This window comes from Oppia nitens, unplaced genomic scaffold (genome assembly GCF_028296485.1).
Source record: "Oppia nitens isolate AA-2021 unplaced genomic scaffold, nextdenovo-longstitch-racon4-pilon3 scaffold2_pilon_pilon_pilon, whole genome shotgun sequence".
NCBI lineage: Eukaryota > Metazoa > Arthropoda > Arachnida > Sarcoptiformes > Oppiidae > Oppia > Oppia nitens.
Window position 1 is genome coordinate 2,482,501 of NW_026533210.1, and position 26,183 is coordinate 2,508,683.

Genomic DNA, 26,183 nt, shown 5'->3' on the forward strand with positions numbered 1-26,183 from the left:
AAATTTAATATTATATTTTTGTAAAATTTTTATTTATTTATTTTTTTTATAAAAAAAACCTCTAAATACACACAAATACTATGATATAATAAACTACCGGTAGATGTGATATGTTATGTATGTGTGTGTGTTTGGAGAATGTCCTGCAGTTTGTTATCATAAATCAATTCATATCACGTTTGAATTCATAGAGAAAAAGCAAACATTTTTTTATGAAAAAAATAATAATAAATAATATTTTATTTTTACATTCTTCAATCTATACAAAAAATAAATATAGTTATATATATTAGTTAAATTAGTTAAAAACTAATTAGTTAAAAATAAGTCTAATAATAATATGTATATTATTATTTTATAAGATATTGTTATTGTTAAAATCAAATAATTTTTGTATACTGTAGACATATAAATAGTTTTTAAAAGTTAAAAGTAAAATATAATTGTTTAAATATATTATATATATATATAATTAGTTAAGTTGTAATAAATATAAAGTATCTATTATGAAATATACACTAATCCATTGACTGTCAATAAATTAGAGCTAATATCAGTTATAAAAATATTTAATTAAAACTTAATACCATTGGATAAGTGTTGTACAATCAAATAAGTATTTCTCGTTTACAAAAAGCATATCATGAAATAAAATCAATTGATTTCTATGAGTTTGTTGTATCGGATCAATAACTCTCTCTCTCTCTCTCTCTCTCTCTCTCTCTCTCTCTCTCTCTCTCTCTCTCATACACTAACCAGTGATTACCTTATATGGCCAATGATTTAATAAAGTTAAGACATTGCTTAAGAAACTCTGATACCAAACATTGTTATATAACTTACATTATGACCACACAATGTATTGTGTGTTATATTTTTTGTGTGTGTGTCGTGTTTTGCACACTAGTGCTTAGCCCTATTACTATAGTTAATACCCAATGTCTAGTGGGCACAATTATCCCCACTATTTTTAGTGTATTGTTTGTTTGTTAGTTACTCCTAACCAATGTTCAAAAGTGTAATGAGTGGGTATATTGTTTTTTATTAGATGGTGGTATACTATTGTCTAAAAGTTTGTTTTGTAAGCAATATAGATATATATATATATATACCCGTTATATACAGTACGGTATATATATAGCGCTATTTTATTTACAGTAGGGTTCAAAATACAGTGCTTTTTTCTAACTAATAGCTTACCTCTTGAAATGTTTAGTTGTTTTATTTTGTGTTTATATTTATCTGTATTGTTAACTCATTGACGACTAGAGAGACACACAAAGCATTTATCGCTTAATTACTTTTTAGAGGAAAATTGTGATCAAATTTTGATGAGAGTTAGAGAAGAGTTAGAGAGAGAGAAAGAGAGAGAGAGAGAGAGAGAGAGAGAGAGACTATCATTTGCAATAAGCCGTCGTTTATAAAAGTGAAGTGTAATTTAAATTTAAAGAATATTCTGTTTAATTGGGAATTGTATTCACATTGTAAACATTGTGTGCAATCATTACATTATATTGAGTGAGAGACATAAAAAAATAATAGTGTAGTAAATAGTTTGATAACAATTAAATCCTAAATATATATTAACTTTAATGTGAAAAGTTGTTTGAATGTGTGTGTGTGTGTGTGTGTGTGTGTGTGTGTGTGTGTGTGTGTGTGTGTGTGTGTGTGTGTGTGTGTGTGTGTTTGTGTATAAAAGTTGCATGAAAAATAAAATCAATAAAATTAATTTAATAATAAATACGAAAATATTTTATTTATATCAATATATAAATTATGTCTATTGAAATTTTTGAATATAGTATACTATATATACAACTACTATGTATATAAACTGTATTATTTAGTTTATACTGGTATAGTGTAAATTGATTAATTAGTAAATGTGTCACTGATAACACATGTATTAAGTGGATACCAACCATTTGTCATTATAATCTCAGAGATTATACAAAAATATTATATGATATTTATATACTTTCACCAAATAGTTGATATACTTTACTACAGTATATATATCTATATATGTTTAGTTGATATAATCTAGTGTTTGAAATAATGATTTTTAAAACGACATGTAGACATGTGATATAAACAAAAATTTAAATAATTATTTAATTAAATAAAAACTTTTATTATTATCATTATTAGTATTTAGTAACTTTAAGTAAGTTTTTCTCTAAAAATAGTAAAAGTTTTTATTTATTTGTTGATTTCACACTATATCTGTGATATTATATATATATATATATATATAGGTCATTGATCATTGCCAATGGTTTGGATTGTAAATTATATCAATTAATTTTTGTTTGTATTTTGTTTGTTGTTGTTTTTATTGTTTTTAGTAGACACTCAACAAAACTAAAATTAAAGTCATTAACTCACTATCTATTAAGTATTAAATGAATATATGGTATTGCAATGTCATAGATATAGTATACTATAAATTATTTATTTAAAAAAAAAGATTTATTAATTTAATGAAAAATTTAGATCCAAAATGTAATTATTATTGAGTTAAATGTTATTAAATTAGAATTTTATAAGTTTTTTAAAAAATAATTTAATAAAACAATTTTTATAAAAATTATTAATTTTTGAACATTTTTAACAAATTTTATTTATCCGATAAATGTTTGTTATAGTTTAGCAATTTATATAATAAGATTGTATTTACATTATTTAGATTTTTTTATTATACAATATATATATATATATATTAGATTTATTTATTAAATTAAACATAAAAAAGTGCATACTTTATATACCAGTATGTTAAATATAAAGATATATATATATATATTACTATATTTATAAATAACAATATCTAAGTAACGTTTAGTTTCTAAAATATTGAATAAATCTAAATTTTTTATTATCTAACTATTAAAACATTGATTATTTAAATATATATATACAGTATATATTTTTATATATATTATATTTGCTATGAAATTGAAAGTCAATGAACTTTAATAAAATATATATATTTTTTAATAGTATGTAATTTAAAGAAAATAGTATATTTGTTTAACTCGTTTATATATATGTTGATAATAGATTTCAATTGAATTTATCTAATTTACTATAAATTTAGGGTCTGTAAATTTATTTGCTATTAATTTTAGTAACACTGTATTTATTGTTATCATTTTTTTCGGTGATGTATTTCGATATTTATTGTACAATGAAATTGATTTTTTTTCTAAAAAAACTAATATTTTTTTTATTTAGTTATATTATATTTACTTATTATATCATGAACACTATATATATATATATATATATATATATATATATATATATATATATATATATACAGTATATATATATTAATACATTTTATATTAAGTGAGATATACAATTTGACAAAAAATATATATATAAAAAAATAAAATAACATGTCTCTAATAAAGTAAAAGTGAATAAAATCCAAATATGTTTTGACAATTTTTTTTTCTATACATATAAATAATAACATTTGAGTGTATAGTATAGTATATTAAAAGATTTATGAAGTTGTTAACGAAATGAAAGTCTACTCAATCATAGATTATATATATATATATTTTATATTTTATTTTATAAATTGATGAAAAAAAGTGTTTGCTTTTTTTAATGTATAGAAAGTATGAGTATATATATATACGGTATAGTAGTTGTGTTGGTGGACACACATATAGACAAACATACAGTACATATACTGTATACACACACATAAAGAGAGGGGGAGAGAGAGAAACTTACACACAATCAACAAAAATAACTTTATATATATATATATATACAGTATATATATACTTAGTTGTCGACACATTCAATGAAATACATTCAACGATAAGGTCTTTAATTTTTATCACAACACAAAAATTGATGTGAAAAGAGTAGTGAATTAGGTATGAGTTATGATGTGTTATCACTCAAACAATGTGTGTGTGTTTTTTATATACAATATATATATATACTGTAAAAAAAGAGTATGAAAAGCAATGTATACTCCCAGGGAAATGGATGTTAAAAATTGGTATTTTATTGCAAATATTTTCATTGCATTTTTTTATATACTCACAAAAAAATAATTCAACCCTACTTTTACATTCAATACACTATTTGTTATATGCTTTCTGTACTCTACTGTACTGTATATGTACTTTATTTTTGTTGACAAAAATCACTTTTCAAATGCTATCAAAAATAATATGTCACATATAAACTTATATATATATATATATACAAATACTCCATGATATACATAATATATAATACTATATATATATATATTTTCGCACTCAGTGTTTATCATCGGTTACTTAGTTTATCAACGATTATACAGAATATTCCTTAATGTTATGCATAGATAGTGCATTAAACTTGTTTTCCGACAACACATGTGATTATATATATATATATATATATTTATTATTTAATATATTGTACAGTATATTATGCAATATAGCAAAAGATAAAAAAATAATTTTTATTAATATATCACTGTATAATACTCGACGAAAAATTATCATAATTTCTAAATTTATGACACAAACAAATGCATCGAAAATATTTATTTATGTATATATATATCTCACAAGTAATTTATTGCTCAAATTAAATATGATTTTTAGTAAAAATAATTTAAATATTTATGTATTGATTAGGTCTATATTATTTATGCAAATAAGCAAATAATAGATATAAATATTTTTATATGATTTAAATTTGTATATTAAAATGTCAGATAATATATTAGTATTTTTTATTAAAAAAAAACAATCTATAAATAAAAATTTAATTATTTAGATTCATTGAGTTAGATATAATAAATTATTTAAATAGAAAACAAATTTGTTATATTTTAAGTATCAATATTCAAAGTTAAAGAAACTTTAAAATCAAATGTTTTTTATTTCTCAATAAATAAATATTATTTTTCGAAACTTTTAGTGTATTTGCATTGAGTTTAATCTTTTTATTTTTCTAAAAACTAGCGAAAATTTTTTTAAAATGTGTTTTTTTTTGTGAAAATTATTTGTGTGACACTAACTAAATTGAAGGGACAGTTGTTGTTAGATTTGTAGTGTACAGTATATAATGTATATACCGGTATAATGTGTTTTATTTGTGTGTGCAAAATAAAAATATAAAAAAAAATAAAATAGTTGTTCAATAGTATGATTTTTTTGGAAATGAGTTTACATTTTGAAAAAAATAAACTCTTTCTCTCGTAACTATTTAAACAGACACATAAACACACAAACTCACACTCACTCACATACACCCACCCATACACACACACACACACACACACACACACACACACACACACACACACACACACACACACACACACACACACACAATTCAATATTAGGTTAGGGAGAAAAAGCTAACTTTCCACTCTCTTGTAATGTCAATCTATTTTGTGAGTCGATCTAAATGATAGGTTGCATAAGAGTGAATTAAGTGTAGTTTTTTTTGCTTGAAAATATAGTTTATTTAGTTTCATTGAGTTTGTGTGTGTGTGTGTGTGTGTGTGTGTGTGTGTGTGTAGGCGCTCTGGTAGTAATAATAGTGAGCATAACCGTTAACAAATAGTCTATATTATCCGGCAATCGACACTGTTTTCGGTGCCAATAATTTCCAATGATATCACTACTGTATAATATAACTTAACTATAGTATTACTATTGAAAGTATTAGTATTATTAGTAGTAGTAGTAGTGATTGAGTGCAAAAAAGGGTCGTTCGCTTCATAGGAGAAGCACAACGACTGACTGCACATCCAGTCATACATTAATCTGCGAGAAAAATACAATGATTTTTGTAGACACTATTGAATTTAAAGTCGAGAAAAATAGGAGAGATTTTGAAAAATATATAGAAAAAAATATATAATACATGAATAAAGAGATATAATATAATACAAATAACTTATAGCAAGTTTGTACTGACTTTTTTTATTATTGTATTGATAATAATATTATTATTTAATATTATAAATTTTTATATCACTTTCATTCACTAGTAATCCAAGTCATTGAAAAAATTGCAATTTATTTTTTTTAAAAAAAGGAGTAGTAAATAAAAGATTTGGCATATATTTCATTGATTTATATAAAAGAATTTTGTTATATATATATACAGATATAAAGAATATTCTTGTATTCATCAAACGGTATATATATAAAAAATTTTTGTATGTATTTATTTACAGAATATTTTAATAATAATGAAGTGATAAATGAATGTCAACATTAAATATAAGTAAATCACTGACTGAATATATAAATACTTAGTACTGTATAGTATATATATATATATATACTGTATATACAAATATATATGTTTTATAAGAAAAGTTATTACATTTATAACACGTAATGTTTGTGAGCAATAATTTTTAAAATAAATATTTGAGAAAAAATTTTACCTAAAAAAAATTTGTTAGAACTATTTGAAGAAAAAACTATATTTACAGTAATATTATATATATATATATATAAAACTATATGAATTTATTTTATTTTTTGGGGTGAAAACTAGTGATCGATTAGTTGGTCGAGTTTATGATGAGTTTGTGCTCAAAAAGGAGCAGCACATGGATGTGCCAGTCATCGACCCAGTATAGTGTACACTGTATTTATGAGCACTGGTAGTTTGCTAGTGCTTTACGTTTATTGTTATCTCATATTTCCTTTATATATATATATATTTCAGTATACTTTATACAATATATTGTAAACTACTTCTTAGGCTTCGATAACACAATAAACAGCGAGTTTTTCGGCAAAACATGATAGCAAAAGCAAAATTTTATGTATATATATGTTTGGTGACCATTGGATGCACTGTTAGGTCAGTGCCATATTGTGATGGACAGACATACATACTTGAGAAATAGATAGAGAAAGAGTATGGATATAATATATATATATATATATATATATATATATATAGCACAATAAAATTGACACATCAATGGATAGTCAGTCACTTTATGTATAATATTTTTTGTTTATCTCAATATAAGCTTTTAATATATATATATATACAGTGTATATATAATATTATATAAAATTTATATAAACTTCATAAACGTCAACCGTATAAGTGGTAATTGTAAATTGAGGTGCAGTTGTGTTTTTCCAATGACTTATGAAAACATACAGTATATACCTTTAAATATAATACAGTAATATAAAAATAAATAAATAAATGATATCTAACTTTAATATTATATTTAGTAATATATAATGTATAACACTAGTAGTAGTCGTAATTATGTTCATTGATGTTCATTGTTGTTATGTATGTTTGTTGATGCTATTGAATGATGAGGTGTTATTGTTGATGTTATTACTATCGTTATAGTAGTAGTAGTAGTTGTTGTTGTTGTCATTGATTTTTTTTATATGTGATTATTTAGACTGCATTGGTTGCCAATCATAAGCCAATTGAACAAACATATGGCCAATGAATGTTTGTATGAAAGTGAAAGATAATTACTTTGCTATGGAAAAGATTTTTTTCCTTATTTTTTTGTTTATATATATATATAAAGAGAGAGAGAGAGAGAGAGAGAGAGAGAGAGAGAGAGAGAGAGAGAGAGAGAGAGAGAGAGAGAGAGAGAGAGAGAGAGAGAGAATATCAGTAAAATATATTGGATTTATGGTATATGAATGAATCAAATTGAATGTCAAAAGACACAAATAAAGATGAAAAGTGAATATTATTTTTTTTATATATTTTATTTCTTCTAAAAAAGTAAGTTATTTATTGGAGACCTAATAAAAAAGTATTGCAATTGAATGAACATTAATAAATTGTATGAGATTTAAGGTTACAGTATGTATTTACTATATATTATATACTATATATATATATTAAATTAGTTTAGATTTTTCACATTCAATCAAATTTAATAATTATATTTTTCTTTGACAAACAGTTTATATATAAGAAATATTAGTAGTCTATGAGTGAATGTGTGTGTGTGTGTGAGAGAGAGAGAGAGAGAGAGAGAGAGAGAGAGAGAGATCAAAATAAAGTGATAATCGGAGCAAAAAAAGTTTGAAATCGAAAGAATAGCCTAAAAATCAGTAGATATTTAGCACAATCTGTACCGCAATTGGATGTGTAATCAAATGGACTTTTTATACTAATGACAAAAAGATACGACACGTCTAACATTACACTTGCCTACACATGTATGGATACGTATGTGTGTATCATATCAGTGGTGTATATATATATATATATATATATATACATACAGTATGTTTCCCCTCTCAGTAGTCATCTCTTTATAATCATCTACCGATAAAATCAAATGAAATCAACTTTTGCCTGTCTTTTCACTTAACTTTATTTAACTCTCTCTCTCTCTCTCTCTCTCTCTCTCTCTCTCTCTCTCTCTCTCTCTCTCTCTCTCTCTCTCTACGTTTACGATGTAATTTGAAGACAAATAAAATTTATTTCAATTTAATCGTCAAAAAATTCACATATATTCTACAAATTATATATATATATATATATAAAGCTCTCGTTATCAACATTACTTTATATATCACATGATATACTGTATTATAAATTATATAAGCGAAACATTTTGAACGATTGATTTGTATGTAACCCTAAATTGAGAATTCAATATATAATTACATTTTAATCGACTAGTCGTTTGTCTCACAAAAATCTTTCAAATACATCATAAAGTAAATCATAAGTCAAAATAAATTAAAGTTTTTTTATGCATATTATAAAAAATGATGTATTTTTGATTGAAGTTTTTCTCTCTTGATTTTTTTTGCTTTAAAAATATATTTGAATGTAAAATAATATCACATTATATATCATATATAAGTTTTGAATACACAATGCATTGGATTTGCAATCATTTAGCATATCACTCAAGTGTCTGTATGATGAATGCTATTATTTATACGGTATATATTATAAATAAATATATATATATATATAAAGTATTTACACATTATATCGACATTTGGCAGTCAAACAGTTGATGTTTATATTGATGTTATTTTCAGTGAACATATAATACAAGTGCGAATAAAATGTGAAAATTAGATGTGAAATAAAAAGCAATACATTTTATATATTTATATATATATTTATATAGACATTATTATTCAATTTCTTTTACTATACAGTAATAAATTATTAATTAAATGGCAAAACATTTGAAACAACAAATTATTTATTATTTAGTGTTTACTTTGTATATAAATTAATATAACTTACTGTATATTATATATTATAAAACAGTACTGTTAATGTGTTAACGTATATTTTTATAATTAATAATTAGTTATAATCAAACATAATAAATAACATTTATTATTAGTTTATATAAATATCTTATATTGATTTTATTTACATATTTGACACTTTAAGCCAAAATAAGTTTTTTTTATGTAATAATTTTTGTGTGTCACTGAAATATTTAATATATTAAATGTTATTTTTTGTTACAAAAAAAGTTATTACTTCAATAACAGAATATTCTATATATATATATATAAATAAAATATTTATTATTTATATTATATTTTGATTTCATTTACATTTATTTACACAGATATTTGTTGTTACAGAAAAAAAGTTATTATTATTATTATTATATTATATTAAAAAAAAAGTTATTCTCATATAAACATTGCTTACAGTGTTTATATTTATGCTGGACTTATGAGACTAAAAAAAGTAATAGAAAATATACAGTGAATATACCGGTATTTATACAAATATTTATCAAATTTAATAATAATAATAATAAAATTACATATTCAAATAAATTGTCTGCATAATTTTCTAGGACTAATTTATCTAAATCATATATTAATATTAGTAGTTTTTTTTTTATATTTTATATGTAATATATAAATGATAAATAGATTTTTAACATTAATTTTGTGATTCAGATGTTTCAGATATTACATTATTATATATATTTCAAATATATATAAATAATATATATTTTAAAATGTATAAGAATTAATATGTTTAATATTTTTATTTTAAGTAATATAATTTTTGAATATATATATATATTAATATATATATATTATATAATGATTTTTTTCAAATGTGTTTTTTTATTAATCTATCAAATAATTTATATAATATAAGCTATAAAACATATTCATATTAATCATAATTTAGAGAAAGTTTATTGTTTTTGAGCCAAATTTGGCAAACATTTTTTTAGTTGATAAATCTGTATAATATTAATATGATGTGTGTGTGTGTCGTGTTTAGTAATGTATTTGGGAAACACACAATTGACAGATCATTTTCATGTGTCTCTACATATCAATACCATTCATGTTTAGGTGTGCGAGATATTGGATAAGAGAGAGAGAGAGAGAGAGAGAGAGAGAGAGAGAGAGAGAGAGAGAGAGAGAGAGAGATAGTTATGAAAAGAGCAAAGAATTTTATGAAAAGTTTTGTCAAAATTATTTATTGGCGTCAATTGAAAGCTGACTTTATATCTAATAAAATGTATGGATATATCATATCATATCGTATTTATATATATACTGCTAAAAGTTGAGCCCAATTTAGTATAGCCTTAAGGATTAACTTTAATAATGGATGTATTGGTTTTACTTATGGCAATACTAATGCACTCAAACATAACTGTATTGTATATATACACTACAGTATATATTGTATATATTATATACAAACTGTAGAAGTTTAGAGAGACTATCACATTGGATGAGTTATATATATATATCTATATATGATTTATAGTAATCAATTTTTTTGGCATTAAAATTATACATATATTGTAATAATAGTAATAGTAGTTATGGTTTATAAAACTTTATATATTATAGCCATTATGATCATCACTTTTACTGTATATATCTTTTTTTAAAAAAATATTATAACTATTGTGAATTGACTTTTTCACTAAACAGTTCAATCGTCTGAAAATAAATTTATTATTTGTAACTATATTATCAATAAAATTTATATAGTTTAGTATTTTTAAGTTTGTTATTACGACATATATTGTAATAATAATAATAATATGAAGAGACCTTATATATGGACAGACAGTCATAGCACTCACCAGACATATAAAAACGTATAGTTTTTTATATTTATAACATTAAAAAACATTTCTTATGACTATTATTTATATGAGAGCACAAAACGATTGGCATAACAAATAAAATTATATTTAAACAAATAAAAATGGTTATATAAAATTATATAGACTTATAATAATAATATAGATATACCTAAAAATAGTTTATATATATATATAGAAGAATATAAAACAAAAAATATTTTCTGACCATAAAGTCAATGGTCTCTGAGTTTGTTTAGCGAAAAAAATATTGAAATAAATAAATATTTTATTTTTCAATGAAAACTTTTTTGTCGCTCAAAAAAAAGATTATATGTTTCAATGCAATTACTTTTGTTTTTTTTCTTTGATGTTTCGTTAAAACAGATGCTTATGTTTGATATGTAGAAACTATATATATATATATATATATATATATATATATATATATATATAATATTAAAATATAATATTATGTTTCTACAGTATATGATAGTTTAAAGAAAGTAAAATTCATTTCATTTTTTTAACCATTAATTTTTGAAACAAAAACAAAATAATATTCACTTTTTATTGAATTCAATTGTTTTGAAATTGATTTTATTTGACAAATATAGACTGTACTAGAATTTAATGCATTTAATTCAAAATATTGACAATAAAATTAATTAAATGTGTATCTGGAAAAATATCCTTAAAAAATTAACTTGGTTGTAAATATCATTTATATAGTTGAAAATATATTTAAAATTATTGGATAATTTTTAAAAATTTTTAATAATATTATCTGAAAATAATTTTCTTTATATTGATATATTTAGTTAGTATATAACAGAAAAATTTTATGTTTAATAAAGATTTTGAATAATAATAATGTAGTGTTAATAATATGTTAATCTCAATGAAAATAGATTTTTAAACGATTTAATGTTATAGTAATCATGTTTTTACATAAAAAAATTTATAATCATTGCCGAAAAATTTTGATTCTTATACAGGATTTACTATTTATTTTATTTTTTTTTTTGATACTAAAGATTATTGTTCATTGTTTTAATATAAACTAATTGACAAATTGAGTAGTAGTAGTAGTAGTAGTAGTAGTAATAATAGTAGTAGTAGTATTGCACTGGTATATAGATATAAATTTTATGTGTATTATCGCTGGCACTTGTAGTAGTACAGTATATGTTTTATAATAGTTAGCTTTATATAATAGTATTTTAAAAACAATTTTTTTTTCTTTTTTTTCTATTTATGAAAATCCACTTCAATTTTATACCAAAAACTAATAGATAATCCTTTTTTGATGTTAAGTGACATTTCATAAACAATTTAAAATGCTTATCATAATAGACCTACCATTTTGTGAGCATAATACTGTATATATATATATATATATACTATATTATCATAGTGTATGTATTATATCTTTATATATATATATTGAAAAAGCAAACAAAAATTTTCAAATTTGAAATAAAATAATATCATTAATTTGTTTATTTAAAATGTGTTTTTCTCAGAAATTGAATTTTAGTTTTATATATTATTTTTAAAACTACTTTACTATAATACTGTTTGTAAATTTTTTGTTGTTGTTATGACTAATTTATATGATTGCAAACTACAATATATATATACTATTATATATAAATTATATATATATATTCATACGAGAAATTCAAATCACGATAAATCTACATTAAAATATTTTTTTGTTTTAAAAAACACACACAATTTTAATGTATTTTAATATATATCTAAAATTATAAGAAAAAAATAACTAAATATATTTTTATGTTTGTTTTTTTCGTTGATTGTCTCTATAATTTAGATTTTAATGAATCATTCGTGAAAACAATTTATAAAACTATTTATTATATCTGTAATTTAATTTTGAAATTTTTTATTTTGTAATATTATACAGTTTTATGAAATGTATTTTTTACAGTAATTTATTTAAGATCATTTAAATGTGTGTATATAAAAAAAATTATTGCATATTTTGTTGTTGTTGTCTAATTGATAGCTTAATTTAACTATTATTTGTTTTGTTTTGTTTTTATTGTTTAGTCAGTAAAAATGTTTAACGATGTATATTATGCATTATAATAATTGCAGTAATTTATAAAAATAAAATAAATTAATAGTTTTGTGAATTTACTTTCAAAATATTAATTAAGCTGACAATTGTTTTGATAAATATTTTGATAAATATTTTTTTTGGTTAATAATTTAATGGTAAATTAAGTGAACAATTATAAATTATTATTATTATTATTATTATTATTATTATTATTATTATTATTATTATTATTATTATTATTATTATTATGTATTCATTTTTATAGATTATATATTATTTTAAAAATTTTGAATAGTATAAACCGTTTATTCAAAATAATAATTATAATAATAATGACAATACAATGTTTAATTTTCTGTAATAAATGATAATAAGGGAAAATAATAATAATAAAAATTTTTTTAAATTAATTAATATAAAATAGTTAATGCATTGCTTTTATATAAAATATTGAGACATTTTAAGTAATAAATTTTAACTTTAAAACTATATATATATATATATATAATGAAAATTTATTTTATTTTTGTTGACTACAAATAGACAAATCATATTTTCTTTTCATTCATTCAATAGTTGTGTTCATAGAAATAATATCAATATATATAAACAGATAACATATTTATATTTAATTTATATTTACTATGATATACTGTTTTATATACAGTACTACTATGTTTTATATATATATATATATATATATATATAGTTAAGTATAAATTAGATTTACGTTTTTTTATCATGAAATAAGATTTGTTTTTTTATTTATATATAAAAAATACTGTATATATATATTATATATATTTTGATATTTCTTATCTTGAAAAAAACTGAAATAAAATCTGTGAGGAAATAAAATTAAAGTTAAATAAAAGCTAAAACCAAACTAAATCTTATTTTTCATTATCCGGCCAACCGTTTCACTCATTCAGTCACTCACACAACTCATCTAATCATTCAATAATTTTTTTTTATTTAAAATTTTGTTTTTTTCTCTATATGTGTGTAATAAATAATATTTATAACTTTTTCAAAATAATAAAATAAAATATTCTGTTATATTTAATAGTAGAAAGTAATGTCATTACTCCATAGTGAAAATAAAACTAATAAATATCCATTTATTTTATTTGTAGTTAAATATATATATATATGTATTTGAGGACAAAATAAATTTAGAAAATTTTTTGATGATATTTTCAAAAATATTTTGCTATTTATTTTGTAATATACAGTATATATATATTTAACAATTTTTCTTTATTAAATTATTATCATTAAGTTTATATGTTTATACATATAATATAAATTAAATGTAAGCTCTTTTTTCTTAACTATTTTTTTAATAATATTAATAATATTAATAGTTAAGTGATTTGAACATTAAAAATATTTTTTAGTAAATTGTTTTATATGATAGTAAAAATTTTTATATTAGATTTAATACAACAACAACAACTAAATATAAAAATATTTTTCAATTGCAACATAAAACAGTTAATATAATTTATTTTTACAGACTAAAGTAATTTTATATAAATTTTTATATATAATATATATATATATTTACTGGCATTTTTAAAATAATTACAATAAATTTTGTTACAAAAAACACACACACATAACGCATCCTTTTGAATATTTATTTTATATATTTATACAGTATATATATACTGTACCGTATATACAGTATAGAAAAGATTGAGAAACATATATATATATATATATATATATATATATAATGTAAAATAAAATAAAAATAACGGTAATAATAATAACACAAAATGCAAATAATGTTTATTCATTTTATGTAAAACCAGTGGTATTATAATAGTGATCGTTAAAAATATAAGGGAAACTGTTTGCAATGTGGTTACCATTTATGGACTCTCTCTCTCTCTCTCTCTCTCTCTCTCTCTCTCTCTCTCTCTCTCTCTCTCTTTCGTTTTCTCTATCACTCACACACTCACTCACTTTCATACAAAACTAGCATTTATTTAAAAGTATATTTGTGTGGATATATATTTATTACGACAAATCTTATGGCTGTGTGTGTGTGGTATTAGTTGTGAAATAAAAATTATGGCAACAATTTTTATTTTGTTTGTTTCTTTCATTTTGCTTTACATATTAAATAAATTTGACAGTCATTAGTGTCCTGCTATGCCTTTTATATATATATATATATATAAAAACTACATAAAATTTCATAATATTTATGTCTATAAAAAAACTTCAAATAAGAAATAAAAAAATTTATGCGATTTCTTCAACGAATCCGACTCTTATTTGAATCATTTTTTTAATACAAGTATTTTTAAACAATTTTAACTTAAGTGTCATATGTTTTGTGTCGACTTTAAATATATTGTATTATAAAGTCTAAAAGTATTGAATATTCATAAAATTTCCTTAATTTTATTGTTTACTTTAAAAAAATTATCTAACTGTACATCAAATTTAAAGTTAGATATTATTATTAAATATAATATGACTAAATTATAGTTATATTTTTAATGTGTATTATATTTGGTACAGTATTATAACTTAATCGATAAATATATATATATTTAATACTAAACACCCAAATAAGTTTTAATTATTTGAAAGTTGACAAAAAATATATATTTAATGATTTTTATTGATTTTATTTGAAATGTTATGCTATATATGTAATATACACTATATATATAGTAGTAGTAGTATATACTCTATATATAAACTTTAAGAAACCGGAATTGAGTCTAAGTTTTCATTTTATAAATCCTTTTATCAATTCCATGATATTAAAAGATTTGAGATTATATTTTGTTGTTTTTTTATATTATATTTTTCTCATATTAAAAATGGATATATATTTTATATATAAAAATTGTGTGTTGTGTATGTTGTGGTGAAATATGATATTAAATATTTAAGACGATTTTTTTTATATCACCGATAATATGAAAAAATTTATTTATTAGTTTGCTTGTAGAAAGTTATGCTATAAAATAAAAAAAAAACATTTTCAATACAATTTATACAGACATTAAAACTGTCATTAATATAGATGTTTCTGCTATATATACTTATATAGTATATATAGATTATTATTGTATTTTTTTTAGATTAGTTTTTTTATTTCTAAAAAAATTATTCTTAGATTTTTTATGGAAACAATGTTTTACAAATTAATTTAGTTAGTAATTTAAATAATACATATATTTAAATTGTGTGACATATTTTTTATGAAAATTTAAAAACTATAAGTTATTTAGTGTTAAAATTTTTTTATATATCATAATTTTTTTACTAATAAGTAAACACTAAATTATTTATGTAAATTTACATTTTTTTAGTTACTTAAATTAGTAGATATAAGCATTTTGAAGTGTTTATGAAAGAAAAATTAAATGTATTTTTGACATATTTTTTAAATATTTGATTTGTTGAATAGCCTTTGGGTTTGAATTTAGTTTATTTTAATTTTTATATATTATAATTCAATCTTAGATTTGATAGCCATTTAGTTTAAGGCATTTATTTAATTGAGTAGTTGTTAAAAATAAAACTTTATTATCATTTATTAAGCTTAAATATTTTTTTTAATAAAAATTATAATATTAGGTTTTATTTGATAAATGCAATATGTTTTTATATGTAGCTATATTTTTTTGTAGTTATATCATAATTAAGTTATTATGATTATGTTTAATATATTAACATTATTTTAATTATAAGCTAATTAATAAGTTTTATTTTTAAGCAACAATATTTAGAGTTAAAATTAATGTTGTTTAGAAAATACTTAAGTTAAAATAATAATAATAATTTTATATTTAATATTACAATATATATATACTGTATATATATAAAGTTTGTGTGACGAAAGATTTATGGCTACTATTAGTTAATATTATTACTATATATATGACAAATAATTAATTAAACATTTAGTCTATTAATATTAATAACAAGAAGTAATTAACAGGAAAAAAAATCTGTAATATAAAAACAAAATAAAATAAAAATAAAAGTAATCATAAAATATAACAAAGTTTATGGATAGTAATAGTAGTATTACTGTATATAAAAAAACATCCTAAAAAAATAGTGAAAATTAATTACAAACGGAAAGGCATTCAAACGGGGTTTTATTGTATTATTAGTTTCTGTTTTGAATCTTTTATATACACATATTGTATTGTAAAACAATGACATCGGAGAGAGGGACAGCTGTACATTAAATATAAAAAAATCCCAATTTGATTACTAACTTTTCATAGCATATTAAACGCTGTTTGAAAGTGTTTTATAATTAAAGACATCGACAGAGAGATAGAGAGAGAAAAAAAAGTTTTTAACGAAAAATATTTCATTGAAGCAAAAGTGAGTTTAATTAGACGACAGGACAATGATATTATATAATTTATAATACTATTACAAACAAAACATATATATATATATATATATATATATACATACATACTGTACATCCATGCACTTGCATCCCATTCCTTACAATAAGGCAGTCAGTCATTTAATATTACTATAATATAATGAAAAGACTATAGAGATATTTATTATATAGTTTTTTTCTCTTTGCTTTTCAGTTATATTATTATTAGAGAAAAATGTATTGAAAAATTAAATTCAATTTATACTATGAAATAATATACCGTATTTACTGTTAGATACGATATACTGTATAAAGCCATCAAAAAATTAAGCGTTGAAATTGATTTTACGCTTCAATTTTTATATATACAACAATTTATGGCATCAAACATTGAATTATTATTTAATAATAAAACTCTTTATCCTCTCTCTCTCTCTCTCTCTCTCTCTCTCTCTCTCTCTCTCTCTCTCTCTCTCTCTCTCTCCTCTCTTTAACTCACTCTCTGTACTATTATTTAATATTTTTTAAAAAGATATAAACATATTTTTAAAAGTAGTCATTCAATATATCACATCACAGACACACACACAGACACAACACTATCTACCAAAACGGATGTCTTCATACTATTGTATAATATATATATATATATATATATAACACTAGACAGACAACAACATAACTGTCCATTTGTCAAAATTTTTTCTCGATAGGAATTTTGTAATTTTAATCCATAGAATAAAATATTACAGAATATTCTTTATACATCATATCACACAAGTATTATACAATTGGTGTTTATATATATATATTGTATATATATTTCTTCAATTATATGTAATCCAACAATCTTTGTGCACATATCTAACAAAAACATTTTAATATTTTGTATTTAAAAAAAATATCTATTGATATTTTGTATAAAAAAAATTATAGACACCTATGACACGTTTTGATAAAAAAATTGATTGATATCCATTGATGGATATTTATAGTTAAAGTAAAATATAATATTTATATGTGATGATATTGATGAATTTTTTATGAAATTTTAAGTGAATTAATAAATTTGCTTAATATAAAATTAAATATTAAATATTTTATTTTAACACATTTTTTAAAGAAATATTTAGTATATATATATATATATTTTGTAGACTAATTCAGTAAATTAGATTAAATTAGATAAATTTATAAATTTAATATACAGTATATTAACATTAAATTTACAGTCTGTTATATAATTGTTAGAGACAGTAAATGCACTGTAAAATATTGTAAAATTTTTATTTTTTAATAAAAAATTTTAAAAAAATTATTTATGAAACTAAATATATGATAACTGACGACCAGATGTCTGGCATTTTGTGTACACATTGTTAGGCATTTCCTTATGTAAACAATAAATATAAAAATATATATTAAATAATATATATATATATACTGTGTAATATAGCTATGTGTAAAATATATATAGTGTCTGTGTTATGGCCGGAAAGTTTTGTGACATAGTATTCAATCAATCATCAAATATATAGTTTGTGTGACTTTTCAATAACAACAACAAAAACATTTTTCATATATATATATATTTTATATCTCATAGATATATTAGTGACAATCAATTTTGAACTTATTTTTTTTTTGTTTAGCCAATGAAACAGTGTCTTATTATATTATAATATATATACTATACTATACTTTCACTTAGCTTTTTTTGAGCGGAAAACATTGAAAAAATGGTTTTTAATAAACAGTCCCAAAACATATGTGACAACTACTACTACTACTAACTCTAGATTTTTTTAATGTTAGAATACTATATAAATAATTGTGTATATATTTATGTAATTTTTTTCAATACATTTAACAATATTTTTAAAAGCAATATTTTTTGTGTATGTAATTAAATATATCACTCATTTGTCAGCTTCTTAACAGTTGTTATTTTTAAAAAAATATATTTTTAGTATCAAAACATTATATAAGTACCGAGTCGGTACTACCGACACTTGAAAAGCATATACAAAAATATGTAGAGAGAGAGAGAGAGAAATATTTTTTATTTTTAACTGTTTATGCAAAATCAATGCATATTTTCTCAAATGTTTATAAAAATTATAATTTTTTTGTTGAGATATTTTTTTATTACAAAATATCATTCAGTTTTTAATATTAAAGCAAATAATAGCAGCACTTAATTAGTTTACTTGATGTGTCATATTTTTTTCAATAGTTATTTGTTCACAATTTAATGTTTATATATTTATTTTTTTATATATATATTATATATACTTTAAATGAAATTTTTTTCATTATTTAAATAAAACCGATTCCCGGACTCAAGTATTTTTTAGTTAAATTTAAATTTTTTCTTTTTTTTCTCTCTCTCTCTAAATATAATTTAGTATTTTTTCTTTGCATTTAGTGTACTGCTATTATAAACATTAAAATACAAAAAACATTTAGACATTAAAAATAATCTATACTCTAGTTTTAAAAAAAACAAATATAATACTAATAATCATTTATGCTATATTGTAATATGACTATTAAGCCGAGTAAATAATAATAATAATAATTGTTATTTTTAGTAATGAACAAATACATTAGGAGATATTGTATACATTTGTATTAAAAGTTTATGTTTGTTAATGTTTGTAAAATATTAAATACATTGTAAAATGTTGTGAAAGTATATTAAAAATTTATTACTATTAATTAATGGGCAAATAGTTATTTAAAAATTTTCGATAACAACAACAACAACAAAATCTACTTTTATTTTTTAAAAATAAATAAATAATAGCTAATTTATAATTTATAATCATAACTAATTGGGATTCAACTGTAAATTCAATTTGTGAATTACAATACCATTATAGAAGCACACACTTGACATACATATTAGAAAGTTTTGTTTTTTAGGTTTTTATTTTATTATTTAATTATAATTATTGTTTAAATTATTAATTTGTTTGAATTAACTATTTGAATTAATCATTAAATAGCAATCTAAAAATATCAGTAAAATTATATCCTATATGTATATAGATTAGTATACTATTAATACATAAGATGAGCTTAAAACTACTTTTAGTTAAGAGTTAAGTCAAAAAATCATTAATTACTAGAAAACTCAGATTATTTTAACTAAAGTAATTAACCTGAATAATGCAAAAAGATAATTAATAAATAAATGTGAAAAATAAAATTGAATTCATGTAAAAATATATGTTATATATATATAACTCGTATATTTAATAACATAGATATTTATTTTTTTAATAATTGTAAATAAAATTATTATTATTATTAATAATGAATATATTCAGTTTTGGCAAATATTAATTAGAAAAAATTGCAATTTATTTTTGTTAACATATATGATAAAAATTATTTTGTACAGATTATTGATTAGACAGTTAGTTATATTAATCACATACAAACTATGGTTACTATAATATTATTATTATTATTTTATTGTAAGATATATATAATCAATAATTTGATGGACCTTAAAAAAAATAATAAGAAAAAAAGGATTTTCATTGATATCAATTCAAATAAATTAATGTATTTTATCTTATATTCAATATAATGATAGATATTTATAAATAAAAATAATTTATATATCAATATATATATATAAATGAAATTGATTTTTTAAAAATTGAAATAAATTTATATATACTATACTATAAATGTTTGTATGTTAGTGAGTGTAGAGATGCGTAAAATTAGATTCATAGTTATTATCATCAATTTTATTATTTTTTAATAACATTATTAATATAATTAACGTTTTAACATTTTGATTTAATAAAACTATATACAGTACTATAGTTAACAAATCTATTGTTGTATAAACTAATATACAATAAATGTTAGAAATTGAACTATTATTATCATCTTAAATGCTGTTTAAGTGAACATACATATAACGTACGTGTCTATTAAAAATACATGTATATATATATATATATATATGTGTGTGTGTGTGACTTAATAAATAGGATATTTGTCATTATGGATATTGAGCTATCAATTGACTGTCAAAAAATATTGTGCATTTTATTGTCACAATAATGCCATTCATATCTTTCGACATATTTTATGCTAAACTACAAGAATAAGAGAGAGAGAAAATAAAAAATAAATTTAAATTTTTTATTCAACTTTCAAATTATTTGAATGAATTGATAGAAATCTTGAGAACAATTTTTTTGAGTACCAAATCATTCACAAAATTATATACAGAATATTCTTATATATATATATATATATTCTAATGTATTCTTGAATTTGATTTTATTTCAATTGCTTATAGCATTGTAAATATATATATATTGTCTGAATGAGTATGTGTGATAAATATGATTTTTATTATATATTCATAGATTGAAAACAATCACTTTTTTCACTGATTTTGCAGAAAAAATGTTTATATTATTAATATATTTGTTTTTTTATTTGTGCCACTAATTTGCCAAAAATTTCAATAATAAAATTATAATACAATCACCCGTCAACTGTTTAATATGTTGAAAAATAAATTGTTTTGTTTGTTGTTTCACACTCACACACTCACACACTCACACACAACACTATTCATCAATTCATGAATTTATTTGAATAGCGTGTGTGTGTTATTGCGTGACTTGTTTGTGATTTTGTTATATGTTAGGCATCTCTAAACATATACAATATAAACAACATATAGTCTTAATATATTATATATATATGTGTTTATTTATATAATAGATAGACAACAGCATCAAAAAATGTTGAGAATTTTGATAATGTTTTTGTTTGGCATCTAATCATCACAACAACAACTAATCCATGTTTTGTACAATTAGTTTGTTTGTCAATTGACCAATAAATTTGAATTGATTTTTTGATTATATGAGCTCCAAAAATACAAGTGTTATCAAATATATTTTCAATACCTATTTATTTATAAATATAAAAAAATAATGCTTATTTGCAAATTATTATTAATATTTATTTATACATTTATTAATGCTATATATAAAACATAAATATATATATTTATATATGCTTAATATAAATTATAATGTATGTACAACTATATGGTTTAGCTATAGCTATATTGTAATCGATACGAAAAATAAATGACAGCAAAAAAAACAACAACAAAAACAAAATATATTTATTTTAATAGCAAATATTGAATTGAGATTTTTGTTTTATGACATTTTCTTATGTTGGCATTTATTAGTTTGAGGTAAACATATATAACAAAAATAAATTTATGTAATATATAAAAAGCTAAAGTACTGTATATACTGTATACTATATATACTGTAGATGTATTTGTATATACAGTATAACATATGATATAAATGAATAATATGTTTGACCACTAAAACAATTTTGACTACAGGTTTCATATATCTACTACTACTATGTATATATGATTTATCTTTTTTTATTTGATTTTTTATGTTAGTTTTTCTTATATATAACTTCTATAGATATATATATTCAATATATTGTACATACAGTATACATGTTATTACTTTCTCTTTTAGATACATATATTTAAAATAAAACCTCTATTATTGTGTTTGTGTTGTATTATATTGTAGTTGTGTTTTTTGTAGTCCTTTTCAATATCAGTACTAAACTAATGCTTATCCAATGGCAATGTTATCTATAAAAAAAGTTAGAGAATATTCTATGAGTTATCCACAAAAAAAATCCTATTATTTGTCTGATATTTATCTCACACACAATACAAGAAATGTATTTATAAACTTTATGATATATCTTATATATATATTAGAGTAAAATCCATTATCTTCTATTGTTTTAAATAAAAAAAATTCAATACATATAAAGGCATTTATAAAACTATTTTTCAAAATCATTAATATTAAAAGCACACACAAACGCAAAAAGAATATTAGAAAAAAATATATAATAATAATATATTATTAATATTATTATTATTTTATGTAATAAGATTAATATTTTAAAGTCAAATATAATATTTAAGTTTATTATAATATATGATATCATGAATATACAATATTGAACATTTAATTTAATTATAATTTATATATTATTTTTATTATTAATAATTTTAATTTTAACAGCTACAAATTTTATTATATTATATAAAATTTTAATTATGTTATGTTAGAATTTTATAATAAACTTTTATTTACATTTTAAATTGACAGTAAAAATTTTAAAAAATAAGTTTTAAAGTTTTAATTTTATTTTATTTAAAAAAAACTATATATACTTTCAATTTTATGGGTTAACAATATATATATATATATAATAACAATATCTATCGTTTTGTGTATACACACTATAACGAGTTATAACTTTATGTAAACTTTGCGTATCATTATTATTGTGTTTGCGGTTTCTTATATACTGTATATACAGTATATACAGTATATACTGTATATACAGTATATATATACTGTACTGTACTGTTAGACCCCAGTAGTAAATATGATGACTATAACCCTACCATTGGTTTATTAGTGCACACCATAAGAGATAATAGCCTTAAAAAACTACAGACAAAACTGGAGGCGATATGAAAGGCTGGGCTCAAGTATTTCGTGATAAAAGACTAATGGAATTCTTGGAGTATATATATATAGTATATACTGTATATAAACTGTATATTTTGGGTAAATATATACACATTTATATAGATAAATACAGTATAAGTATATATATATATATATATATATATATATATATATATATATATATAGATAGTACAGATAGATATTTATACATTATATATTAAACTGTATAGTAGTATATATATACAGTATATACTGTTATAGTATAAACTCTATTGATTATGGCTTATAACTTAGACATCAGATTTTATACTTAACCTCTAGAAATGACCCGAAATTTACTTTAATTTTTAAGAACTATTGACAAATATTTTTGTTTTGTTATTCAAAGAGAGAGAGAGAGAAAGAAAAAAATACTAAATCTATTGATACTAAAGACTTTATCTATTTATAACAAACTGTGCATTACTAGTATATTATATGTATATACAGTATATTTCTATATATAATATATTGCATAATGAGATAAACTTAGTAGAGAGTTATAGAAAAATATATATATATTTTATATGTATATATAATTTATAAATATTTTATTTATTTTTTATCTCATTTGAAAATTTAAAAATGCATTTTAAAAAAAATGCTCAAAATATTTCCATAGCGAATATCTTCTTTTTTTTACATACATACATATATTAAATATATTTATATAAAAAATTATATTTTAAATATATTATAGATATATATTATATATATATATATACATATATATATATATTTATATCAATAAATAGATTGTGATAAAAGTGCAAGCGTTAAAAAAAATAAAAGTTAAAATGAATCAATGAGTGAATGATAGATAGATAGATAGTTACAGAATATTCTGTATATGAAAAATATATTTCTAGAAAAATATTATTTTGTTTTGTTTTTTTTAAGTCACAGACAGTATATACTGTATTGTATATATTATATAATATAAGCTTTTGCATCGCGAAAATTTGCCAAAAAATTTATTTTTTATTTTTTAGCGATAAAATATAGAAATAATAAATAATAAAATAAAATAAAAAACAAATACTATAATAACAACAAAATACGAGACCATATAAAATAAATAAATATATATAAAGTATAATATTATGGAAAAATAAAATAATAATTTCATTTTAAATACCTGACTGTTGTTGATATTGTTGTTGTTGTTGTTGTTGTTGTTGTTGTTGTTGTGTCTGTGATTGTGTGACAACCGGTGTATAAATATTAAGATACAGACAGTCTTCAGATTGATTTTGTAATAAACGGATCAAATTCTTCATGTATTCAAAGCGCTGTAAAGGCATCCTTTTGAGCGCTTCCGACGAGTTTCGCATAATTAGCTCGTAATAGGGTATCCGTTGCGGACATACCGGCGACAACCGATTGGCCAGTCGTGTGCCCCGCCAATGGGTGGGCGTCACGGGCGGCATAAACCGTAGCGAACCGATCGGCGGCGTGGCGTACGGTACGCCCAAATAGGCTTCAATAGTGTGCAGTCGGATGTGAGGAAAGTCCGATTGGCGTAACGGCGTGAATGTGACATATTTGCCGCGCAATGAGCCGTATTTAGTGTTGACTTGACGTACGGATAGGTTTTCCGTTTGATCGGAGCTTATGATGAGTGCCTCAGCCGTCGAAATGTTGTTATTTTTGTTGTTATTTAACTGTAATTGTATTAATACAATGATGATTGCAATCACTTTATTTAACATTTTCGTTGAATCAAAACTGTTTATCAGATTTAGTTAGTTAGCGGTTTGGGTTTCGGTTTGTAAATCACATCATTTGAAATATTTTTGGTGCTATAATATCCTCTTTTTTTCTCTCTCTCTCTATATATATAATAAATTTTATAAAATTATCAGTACTGACAACACATTTACCACAAATATAGTACAGTATATTATATATGATATTATCTCTAAATGATATTATGAAATAAAAAAATATATATTAATATATAGAATATATTATAATTTATATGTTGAGTAA

General features: G+C 20.6%; 1 protein-coding gene across 1 annotated transcript in view; it reads right to left on the reverse strand.

Moving 5' to 3' along the window:
- The window catches only part of LOC128955586 (neuroligin-4, X-linked-like), a 50,915-nt gene extending 25,012 nt beyond the window's left edge, over positions 1–25,903 (reverse strand). Inside the window, exons 1-2 of the mRNA XM_054301258.1 lie at positions 25,403–25,903; positions 18,922–18,928 (exon numbers count right to left, since the gene is read on the reverse strand). Of these exons, the coding sequence (XP_054157233.1) occupies positions 18,922–18,928; positions 25,403–25,903 (508 nt within the window). The remainder of the gene's footprint in view (positions 1–18,921; positions 18,929–25,402) is intronic.
- Positions 25,904–26,183: the final 280 nt, after the last annotated feature.